Consider the following 11596-nt stretch of genomic DNA (forward strand, 5'->3'; position numbering starts at 1 on the left):
TGTGGCAGTTAAAATCCGGTAATGGTCCATTTATCGATACTCGTGTTATATGATGCCTGTCTTCTGCGATAATAACAAGTAGCCAGAACGTTTTTCCGGTACATACATTATCCCGAAAAATAACTAACTTTTTAAATCTGAATTGCACGTTTTATCTGTGTTCAGAACTGAAAAATTAGTTATACTGAGTTCATTTGTTTTATCGAATGATTTAATATTAAGTTTGTAGAGATAAATACCCAGTACTGATTTCTTCAGTGATGGTTAACTATATAATAACTTTTAAAGCGTATGCAATCAGATTAGGAACCATAGCGCAAATGGTAGCGCAGCTGACTCTCATTCTGGGGGTCTGAGGTTCGAATCTCGTAACGGACATAATGTCGACGGTACCTATGGTAGGGTTTTCCCTATATAAATATGGGGACAGCAGCAGCCCATGTACATCTCACACTACGAAACCACTTAGTGTGGGTGCGTTTTAGCAACCTCGGGTTTTCTCCTGGGGGGTGTACTTGGCGCTGTTCGTTTCGGTTAGAAAAATTCTGATACTATGGCCAAGTTTCCAATGAAAAGAATTTCATGATTAGCTTAGACGAGTGTACGGTCTAATGTTATTGACTTAATATTATGGGATATGATTTCTTTGAACACTATATATTAACCCATATGTCTATATGTCCCTCATTACAGAGAGAGAGAGAGAGAGAGAGAGAGAGAGAGAGAGAGAACAAACAAGAGACAACATAGAGGTAAGGAGTGAGTAATAAGATGGGTAAAGTCATCATCGCTAGCCAAGGTTCGATTTGTCAATCCTGTCGGCTACACCTTGCGGATCGATCATACATTTCAGTGCCTAAGTTTGTCAGTTTCACTGGATGCGGTAGCAATATACCGCATCATATCCAAATCAAGTAGTCAAACAAAGAACACTATTCCTGCATGATCGATAAAAGGGGAGCACACAACTAGAATGGGCTGATAAATAAGCAATTTTCCTCTGCTAGTCCGTGTTTGTACAAATACACCCTTAGCTTTAAATACACCTGTAATGACCTCTCTTTAGTACGTTGTCATACATTCGGTGTTAAACTTACAATGCTTCCTTTTGAAGTCAATTACCTCAACAATTTTCGGCCAACGTACAAAGTAACAATGCACCGCTGTTACATGCCATTGCTTACGTGGCTTTACATACTAATGATGAAATCTGTTAGATGTCTCCATGACAAAGTACCCAAATATCTGATCGATCCAACAAGGTATAGATATGGTTAACATATCGGAACTTTGGCTAGCGAAGTTGTGGCGGAATCCACCCCTTTTCTTTCATTTCCTTCGCTACTACTATGGATTGAATCTTGAATCAAACTATCATTCCATCTTTGTTTGTCTTTTCCGTTTCCATATTTATTCTATATTTGACTTCATGTTATTAATTATTTCATTTGTCATGTGATTCTCTTTTGCGCAATCATGAGAAACGCTGTTCGTTCTTGCTAACTTGCTTCTTATCCTTTCGCAAATATATTATTTTATTATTTTAGGCAATAACATATGTTTGGACCGAGAGAGAGAGAGAGAGAGAGAGAGAGAGAGAGAGAGATGGGGATGGGAGAGTAATGTTTCCGAAAGAAACATACATTACCATATTAACTGTCTACTTGTTTGTTCTTTCCAAGTATCCAATCCAATAAATAAAATGAAAGTACAGAGACAAAGTTCGCTTCAGCCTGCTACTGTATAATCAATCATACATCCATTTGCCATGAGTTAGACATTTAGTTATTTGACCATTGGCTATAACTGTGACACCATTGATCAGGGGACATATTGTCTTTACTCTAAGCGTCGACACAAACCTGGAGTAGCATTACACAAGCAGGTAGGGCCTGCGACTTTAGTTTGAAGTCACCAGTAAAATGGCCAGCTTAGACCACGATTGACCGGCTCATTTGGTAAATTTCAATGATCTAATGATGTAACTAGACCCCATGTATCATGCAAATTTAAATGCTTTAATTATACCCCATGTACCATATTTAAATGTCAGTGATGCCATTATACCCCATGTACCATATTTAAATTTCAACAAAGTAATTATAACAATGTACCATATTTACATTTTAACAAAGTAATTATACCCCATGTACCATATTTAAATTTCAACACAGTAATTATACAACAGGTGCCATATTTAAATGTCAATGATGTCATTATACTCCTGTCATTATGCTGCTGTACCATATTACATTACACTCAATGTACCATATTTAAATTTCATTGACCTATTTATACTCTGTGTATCATACCTAAATTTCAATGATGTAGTTATACTTCATGTACCATATTTAAATTTCAGCAATATAATTAAATTTCATGTACTATGTATACATTTCAATGATGAATTCCATGCACCGTGGTTAAAATTCAGTGATATAATAAAACCCAAAGAGCCATATTTAAATTTGGGGTTTTGAGCTTGAGCGTGAGTAATATCGTACTCAAATTTCAGGATTACTCACAAGACCAGTTTTTAAACAGATAAGTGTAGTTGGCCTACATAATCGTTTTACATTAAAGAAAGTCACTAAAAACTGTCTTCATTATTATGTATTTCTATCTTAACAGGAATGTTCTTTAGACTCAAGTTCCGTGTAGATAATTTAGGTTGAATAAGAAATTTGAAACCTTTTTCTCAATCATACATGGTATTCATTTTCCATTCAATGCACCGAGTGATATCAGTGTGTGATATCACTCAACGAATTGCGACACTGAAATTTTCCAGTAAGAAACGACGCGTCAAAGCTTATATCGGTAGCCGAAGGAGATGAATCTCATTAACCGTGAAACTGGACTAAGCACACACCAAACCTGAATCGGGATAACTTACTATGATACATTTTAAAAAATCAAGAATGGATTATACTGTCTAAAGTGTTTAAAATAAGTGTAAAAAGGTACATTTATTTTACTGTATCTGGACCATGACAAATTGTTTGGAATACAAATATCCATTTATTTATGGACTGCTAAACAGGTGTTTTGTCTAGTTGTTTAAAAGCATTATCATAGATTTTATAGTGCGCATACATTCGTGATCAATCCGATATGACGCATCGGAAACTAAATTCAGTGGTGTTGCTATTCTTAGTGATCGTGCACATTCCTAAAGTCAATGCTCAAACATCGGATGATGCAAAGAATCTTTTATCCCAAATTTTTAATGCGTCTGCCTATAATAAGGCTGTTAGACCTACTTACGAGCAAAATAAGGCAACCGATGTTTTTATTGACTTTCATCTTACAAGCATTATAAACTTTGACTCGCAGAAGGAAAAACTGACCACTTCCGGTTACCTTTTCATTAGATGGAACGATAATTATCTACATTGGACCCCATCGACTTATGGCAACCTGACAGGTACATTTATTCCTCAGGACAACGTGTGGAAACCGGACATATCTCTGCAAAATGGCGTATCCGAATTGAAAGAACTTGGCTCCAGTAGTTTGTTTGTTTACGTGTTGAGTGATGGCACTGTGTCTTGGTATCCTCTTGGGGTAGGTATTTCTTTCTATAAAATGTCAAAATGTACCATATTACAAAATATTTTTATTATTTAAAAGCTTTAAATGAAATAGTCTAGATGTCCCTTGTTAAATTCATACAGTTATAAACTTTTGGAAATGACCATATTTTCTAAATGTATACGTACTGAAACTAGACTGGAAAAACATATTCATGTATATAACTAAGGGTTTATAAATATATATTATGAATAAACACGTAACGAGTAGTGTTATAAATATATTCTACTCGTACACCTTTCTTTCCTTATGTCAAACGAACTTGAGCTAAGTTTGGAACCATATCATCTAAAACACTTTAAAAAAATTATTTGAGAAGCATTTACCTGTTCTTGGTCCTTTCACTGTTTTATTTCGTTCTTCTGAGCATTTCCCGCAGAATCTTTTGGAATTAAGTTTGCTTTCAGTTCCTAATTCAAGCAGTAATGTTGTGTCTTCTTTAATTGATTTTTATGTGACACCCCAAATATTAAATCATCATTTTGTAATACAATTTTAAAACGATTTTGAGGAGTGTGATCATAGTCGTTTTATATTTTCATTACTTTTCTAGGCCACAGTCTCCATCCGCATGAATATTGTTCATTTTAGCATAAAGCCATATAGTATGTCCAACCCGTCTATTATCAATCCACAAAAGTACGCAGACAAGTAACCAAATAAAGTGGCTAAACAAGTGACCAGAGTCAAACAAGATAGAGCCATTGACCTCATTAACCCTCACAAATGCTTATGACACGATCGAGGGTCATAATATTTTAAAAGAATTAATGGAGGTCTCAAATAATGGCATCGGTTTTCCGGATCATATAAACACGTGGTAAAAACTGTAATCACTTTTTCGTTTGAATTCATCATACAGATTTATGAATGAGGCCCAAAAATATTATATACGTTCTCAAACACATTTTCGGAACATACATTAATTAACGTAGAAATTATCTTAGAACAGCAACGATGCATACTTGGTCAAGCTTATGGGCGGAAAAAGATAAAAACTTTATTTGATACTGTACAAGAACAAAAGTGATCTCTGACGTTGACGAAATTACACGTCTGAAACGAGTTACACGAATAAAACTTTCGATTATATGACTAATACTCTATCAATAATGAAGATTTCCAAGAGCAAATCAATTAGACAAATATTTTAGTATTAATATAACGATGGCATCCACTTTTCAGTAGCTGTATGAATTTGATTACAACAAAGCAGAAGAGTAGCGGCGCAAAATCTATTGAGGAAGTTTACCAACGTTCCAAGACATTTCATGTAATTGGGTATATGCGTACAGTGTCAGATCGAATTCGAGTTAGTACTATGCTTTGAAGTAATGGGTCATTTGAGCTAATGTTTGCCGATAGTTTGAATTTATTTTATCTGTGTTTGCGTTTGCAACGGAATTTTATGATAATTTTGAAAATAACACCTTGTTTATTTGATAAAGTCTGATTTCACACACACAAACACGCACAAACTGCCGAAGAGGGCTATGTCCACTGCATACTATGCATAACTAACACTTCAGTGACAAAGTTTATTACCAGTCCTCTCTCATCTATTGATATACACGTTCCTTTATATATTCGACACAACCCCAAATACAATTATCCCTCTCTATATGAAATTCAATTTGACATTCAGCTCAATACAGCTTGTTTTCAGTTTCAGGACAATATGGGACAGAGAAAATCAAACTGGTAATAATAATAATGTAATGTGAATTCATGAAAAGACATGAATCATTTACAGATTTAGTGAGCAATAGCTACATGGATTTCGATGAGACTGTTTACAACTTTACAACCGAAACGTGTGTCGATCACGGAATGGACATTCACCGCAGATGCAGTATTTGATACGGTAGAAGTAACAGCATTCCATTTCCTAAATATGTGTCCGATCGGATGATCACTGATGGAAAAATTGCTCTTCATCCAGAGGTGTTGCTGAGAATGCATTCATATGGTGCTTTATGCATTCATATGGATTTTGTGATTTCCAGATTGAATATTTTATCGGCCGGATATTTGTATTATTTTGATTTTACGGAATACCGTGATTATATAACTTTCTGTCAGTTTAGAGACCGGCATCTATCGACATTAATATTATAAAAGTAGTGAGTTTATTTACACCTATAGGTTGACATTCAGGTCATCCTTGTCCCGGGGGCGTGGTGCAAGATCCATGCCACGTGGTAACAGTAATGCAAAGGAGATTTCTGTGCATTACATGCATCACGTTCATCTGGATAGACTCAGTATGTTTGTGCTGGACAGTTTCATTGATATTTTCAGCCCTCCGACGTGTTCAGTTTAACTTGCCCAACTTATAATCATGTTGTGGTATTAGTCTTGCAATTGGATAATTCTAAGTAGGGTGAATGGGCCATATCCCGACACATGTAACCAATACCATGCTATTTAATGATAGTCGCCATTTCATTCCCAATAACCATTGACATAATAGTAAAATAAAATGGTTCAAGATGGTGGCACAAGTAATATCAAACAGTTATAACCATTCGCTTATGAGAATACTGAGCAAGGATTTCAAGGGCTCATTTGGTTTGAAATGTAAACGTGTTTACATATCAAAAATAATAAACCACAAGCACTTCATACAATGTCTCCTAACTATGTCATAAACTTAAAACAAATTTATTTTCAAAACATTTATTTTTTAGGACTTGGGAATAAAGGTATTTGGAGTAATTCGATCAGTAAGGAGGTTTACTCATGGATCGCAAAGACAGACACATCAATGGCGTTACTGGTGTATGTCTTGCTGATCGTGTCGAATACAAAGAACATTCCTCTTTGAGATCAGTGATCTTGTAACTATATGAATTTAAATATAATATATATCCAGCACTCTAAATTATACCGACGTACCAAATTTTCCCTAATCATATAAATTCGAACTGAGTTTTCCTTCTAGTACAAATCTCCATATAATTCCTATATGAGACTTTCAACATAAATACATGTTGCGCATTAATTAGAGATGATCTAACCTCAAACAACGAGTCCTGGGGTGGCCAAATGGTATAAAGTGCTCTCCGTTACGGATCACTGCCAACTCACCTCTGTCTGCGTGTGTTCGAGTCTCGGGTTCGGCCAATGTGGGTATGTAAGAAAGCTTGCCAGTAACTTCTCGTGGGTCCGTGGTTCTTTTCGGGGTTTTCCTCCAATGGTGTATCGTCCTGCTACCTGGTCTGCTACGTGAGTCTCCTGAAGACAGATTATGTCAATATTATGACGGTGGGTTATACTACTGATGATGGTTCGTTTCGCTGCTGAGAGACCATCGACGTTAGGTGATAAAACTCGTAAGGCCGGTCCAATGGCTTAAAAGTCAGTGGACATTGCCACTTCAGGGGCTGCTGTTGGTAATGTCACGTAACCGGGATGCATTGCTGAATTCGGTTTTGAAAGCTGGATCTTTTTCTTCCCTAGACTCTGCTGAATACTGACTTGGAGCGTGACGATAACGTGGATCCAGGCTCTCCACACAACGATGCATACTTGGGCAACGTTATGAGCAGAAAAAGATACAAACTTTATTTGACACTGTACTGTACAAGAAAAAAGAAGGCTCTGACATTGACTAAATTACTTGGAACATCTAAAGGGTCTGAAGTTTCTGAAACGAGCCACACGAATGAAACTTCCGATGATATGACTAATACTCTAGCAGTAATGACTATCTCCAACAGCAAATTAGTTAGACAATTGTTTTTTTGTATTAATATACCGATGACATCCATTCTTCAATGGATATATGAATTTGATTGCAACAAAGCAGAAAAGTAGCGGCGCAAACACCGTAAACAATTTTTGGAAGCTATTACTACAAGTTATGCTGCAAAACCTATTGAGGAAATTTACCAACGTTACAAGACATTTCATGCTATTGGGTATAAGCGTACATCGTCTGGTCTTATTCGAGTGTTTGCAATACTTTGCAGTGATAGGTAATTTGAGCTACTTTGTGCTGATAGTTAGTTGGAATTTATTTTATCTGAGTTTGCGTTTCCAACGGACTTTTATGATAATTTCGAAAATAACACGCCTCTTTATTTGATAAAGTCTGATTTAATATTTCGAATGACCATAAAATCGCGTAATGGATTATAAAGTTTTCTATCCGCCTAGCCTCAGTATCACTGCACCATTTTATGCAGAGTAGAAAATAAGAACTAAGTTATTTCCCATTGGATGGGTCGGTCAGATGGGTACCTTTACGACATGGGGTATTGTGAAATGGCATGTAGAAAGTTGGAACAAATTACGTTTTAGGGCCATATGTGTGTATATAAGAGCGGGACAAATAATTCATTCTTATTTTCCTATGTCCTTATATTAACATCAGTCTGCGGATGTGTTTTAAATTGTGTAAAGATATAATCTGAGATGAGTGTTTGGATGATTTATTTGGGGTAAAATATTAATCTGGGGTAGGTATTTCTTTCTGTACAAATATGATCAACCGTTATCGCGTTTAACAAGAACCATTCTCCCTCGCATTTTAACGCTATCCTCACGTATCAGCAATAATATTAATTTGGTTCAAATGATCTGTGAGCATTACTGGCTCAACCCCATTTTCGCCAAAGTCTTTTCTGGACCGTTTTCATGTTTTTACAAAAGCAGGAAAGAAATAGTGGTAGTTTTGTTATTTGATGAGAAAACGTTGCTAAACGAACAGAACAACTACAGTGAACACCTTTCTTTCTCAAATTCGTTAGTGGCGTGTTGTCTCGTAACGAACAATATGCAGGTATAACTTTAATGATACGAATGTTGAGGAAAGACGAATAATGTATTTAGGATTGTGGTGAACAAATTCGATGGTAAGAACAAATGTACGGAGGCTCGACGGCAGTCTTCGCAACAATATGTTTTTCCTTACATGCCGCCCTTGTGTAAAGTAATCCGTTTTATTAGGCACTTGAACAATAAAATCATATCCGTTTTATTAGGCACTTGAACAATAAAAATCATATATCGTACACACTAAGTCTATAGGTGACTTTTTGACGAACTGCATATTATTCTAAACATGTAGGACTCAGCCCATATATTCTCAGTGGGTGGAAATATATGCAAAACCTGTCTAAAAATCCAATAAACAGTTTTAAAGATATGGCCAATTAATTTCAAACATTTAAGTTGATACTAGTACTTTCTGTTAGACAAATCAATTTCGCTATATATTGGTCTACCAATTAATTGTTGCCATAAAGTCCGTGTTAGAACTTTAAAAATAATCACACAGAACAACGGTATTAAACTATATAGTAAATAATCAAGATGAATTCAGATTCATTAGATAAATGAAGAATAAATTAATAACCAGTTTAAATGACCTTAAGATTTGTGCGAACTACTTTGAGATTCCACGGCGCTCCACAAGAGCGATATTGCTTATTAACTGACTCGTTATTTCAACAACAAATTTTATGAATCCACTCATACATAGCGTTACATCGCATGTTTTTTGCAAATGAAATAAAGTTGCATAAGCAACAAAACATCGTTAGTACTGCTGTCACATATTACCAACACACTCACGATGGACCAGTGCTGGTCTGTAAAGGTTCCTGGAAATCTGCCTATAAGTTCTCTTTATGATTCAACCTGAATATTTTATATATTTCACGTATATTCACTTTGCTTCTAAATTTATTGATATTTTGATATTATTTGAACAAAATCTTCGTTCGAAAACGAACACTAGATTATTGCGCGGAAGTACTTTTTTGAACTGTGCACTTCGTCCTTAAGTCCGACTTAATGTCAAGAATTATTAAGTCTAGACTCAGCTATAAGATTTACGCTTGTGAAATATGGACCTGGGCCTAACATAGAAAGTCTGGAGATCGTAATGTAGTTTTCCGACAAATTAGTAAAGTTTAATTTTCAAAACCACTCCTTTCAGCTTTTGGGAATCACGGGCTAGATTTATGGAACCATATTTACAAACGCTGGTTAATCCACTTCAATGGCCTTTAACTTACTTGGCACCTTGGAACTCTTTCTAACACAGCTATTTTACGTTTGAAAAATTCTTATTTATAACATGAATACTGTGTTATTTACGTTAATATACCTTTCCGATGATTCTCATATATGTAGCACTTGTAATAGCCCGTCCTCAAGTTACAGACGGCGTCATAACGTCATATAAAGGAACGGCGTAACGAAGTAGGCCTTGCATTGCATGTCAAAGTAATTGTACTAAGCTAGACTGTGGTAGGTAAAATGGAATCAGTATTAAAGTCTCGCAAACATAGAAATGTTTGGACTCGTTTCATAAAGTCAATTGGAAATGAGCACTCATGTAAGATTCTTTGCATTGTATATCAAGTACTCAACGACCATTTATGGGACATCACTGTATCCTTATGCTGCACCACGAATCTAAGGAAGGGCCGTAAATGTGTCACAAGAGTGGGCTACAATTTGAACTATCCTGATGAGACAGTCCTTAGAACTTACTGAGAATTAAAAAATTCATTACAATTTGAAAACAATTCATTTGGCCTCCATTAATTTGCTCAAGTTCTTTTCCAGATTTTTGAGTCTACATGCGGAGTTGATATTACCTACTTTCCGTTTGATATTCAGACTTGTACCTTGAAATTTGTGGCATGGACTTACACGAAAGTGGAAGTAAATGTTAAGGAGGGGATGAAGGGAATTCTCCTGGATCAATACGAAGAAAATTCGGAATGGTCAATTGTTGACACGAGCGTAGATATGTTACAGGAATCCGCTGACGCTGTAGTTTTATTTTCAATCAAATTAAAAAGAAAACCACTTTTCTTTTTGTTAAATGTCATCTTACCAGTCATAATGTTGTCTCTTCTGAATGTCTGCATATTCGTACTTCCGGCAGAATCCGGAGAAAAGGCTTCGTTTTCTGTGACAGTATTTCTTGCTCTGGCCGTCTTTTTGACAATCGTCACAACAACATTGCCACAGAATTCAGAAAACGTTTCCTTCCTCGGTATTTACTTGGTACTAATGACCGGTTTCAGTACTTTGATCGTCATTTTGACGCTGTTTATGCTTCGTCTGAATTTTAGGGATGTTGACGAGGACCCAATCCCATCATGGCTGATTAGACTTCAAGGGATTGTGGATATAGTCCGATGCAGAAGATATAAAAAGGGGCATCCGGCAATGATGAGCGAGGCTGAGGTTCCTAATTTTGATTCTGGTTACACAATTTCTACTGAAGAAGCAACTTCTGCAATCAAAACGTCAAAATCACCAAGACCAGATGAGAAGCCTAAAATCACGTGGAATCATATCTGCAATGCCCTCGACTTCATTTTCTTTTGGATTTTCTTTATAGCAACATTTATCACCACAGTGACAATATTTTACATCTGTTCAAAAAATGCTGCATAACAACGACTTTCTTTCCACACAACTAAGACATAAAACTTCTCATTATCTTCCTTTTGATTCAGTGTTGAGTCACTGTGAATTTACGTTATTCTATCTTATTCTTCACTGAACTCTGTATTGGCGGTTATCTCCTTATACAGGACACCAGGACATAAATCTCAACATTTATGAACGTTATATTTGCATGGGCCTTTGATATATCAAGCATATATACATCTATGTAATCTGTTGATAAAGGGAAATAAAACTGTCCTCTTTTGTAGACGTCGATGTATCGAAATAAACCTAGGTATGTGATATTTGTATTTTACGTTCCCGTTTATTGCTAGCTATTATTAGCTAGTTAGATATTATTTGTTGATTATGGGGAGTCAGTATTGTGAATATTTTACTCAACCCTATACATTTTCCAGTTGTTATGCGTAATGGTCATAATATACAGTATTCACTTAGTGGTAGCATGGTTTAATTTTTCATAAAGTGGACCCTCCCTGATTTCTTAGCATAAGGAAAAATTCTCAGATGTTTGAATAAATAAGTGTTTAATAATGTTATGTTGGAATAATCCGTTGTATTA

The 11596-nt window shown here is 35.8% G+C and overlaps 1 protein-coding gene across 1 annotated transcript; it reads left to right on the top strand.

Moving 5' to 3' along the window:
• The first annotated feature begins 2756 nt into the window (after nucleotides 1–2756).
• LOC149771302 (neuronal acetylcholine receptor subunit alpha-6-like) lies at nucleotides 2757–11318 on the top strand. The gene is made up of 2 exons (XM_089948646.1): nucleotides 2757–3567; nucleotides 10177–11318. Exons 1-2 carry the CDS (start codon nucleotides 3115–3117, stop codon nucleotides 11017–11019), a joined length of 1296 nt encoding a protein of 431 aa, XP_089804772.1. The 5' UTR covers nucleotides 2757–3114; the 3' UTR covers nucleotides 11020–11318.
• Nucleotides 11319–11596: the final 278 nt, after the last annotated feature.

The sequence above is a fragment of the Sinohyriopsis cumingii genome, unplaced genomic scaffold (assembly GCF_028554795.1).
Source record: "Sinohyriopsis cumingii isolate HCF-2022 unplaced genomic scaffold, ASM2855479v2 utg001964l, whole genome shotgun sequence".
NCBI classification, from domain to species: Eukaryota; Metazoa; Mollusca; class Bivalvia; order Unionida; family Unionidae; genus Sinohyriopsis; species Sinohyriopsis cumingii.

What these genes read in the sequence shown, in the direction of transcription:
- LOC149771302 (XM_089948646.1), top strand. Translation starts at nt 3,115, where the DNA reads ATGACGCATCGGAAACTAAATTCAGTGGTGTTGCTATTCTTAGTGATC. An exon ending in TGTCTTGGTATCCTCTTGGG is followed by an intron (nt 3,568 to 10,176) that starts GTAGGTATTTCT and finishes GTTCTTTTCCAG; the next exon opens with ATTTTTGAGTCTACATGCGG.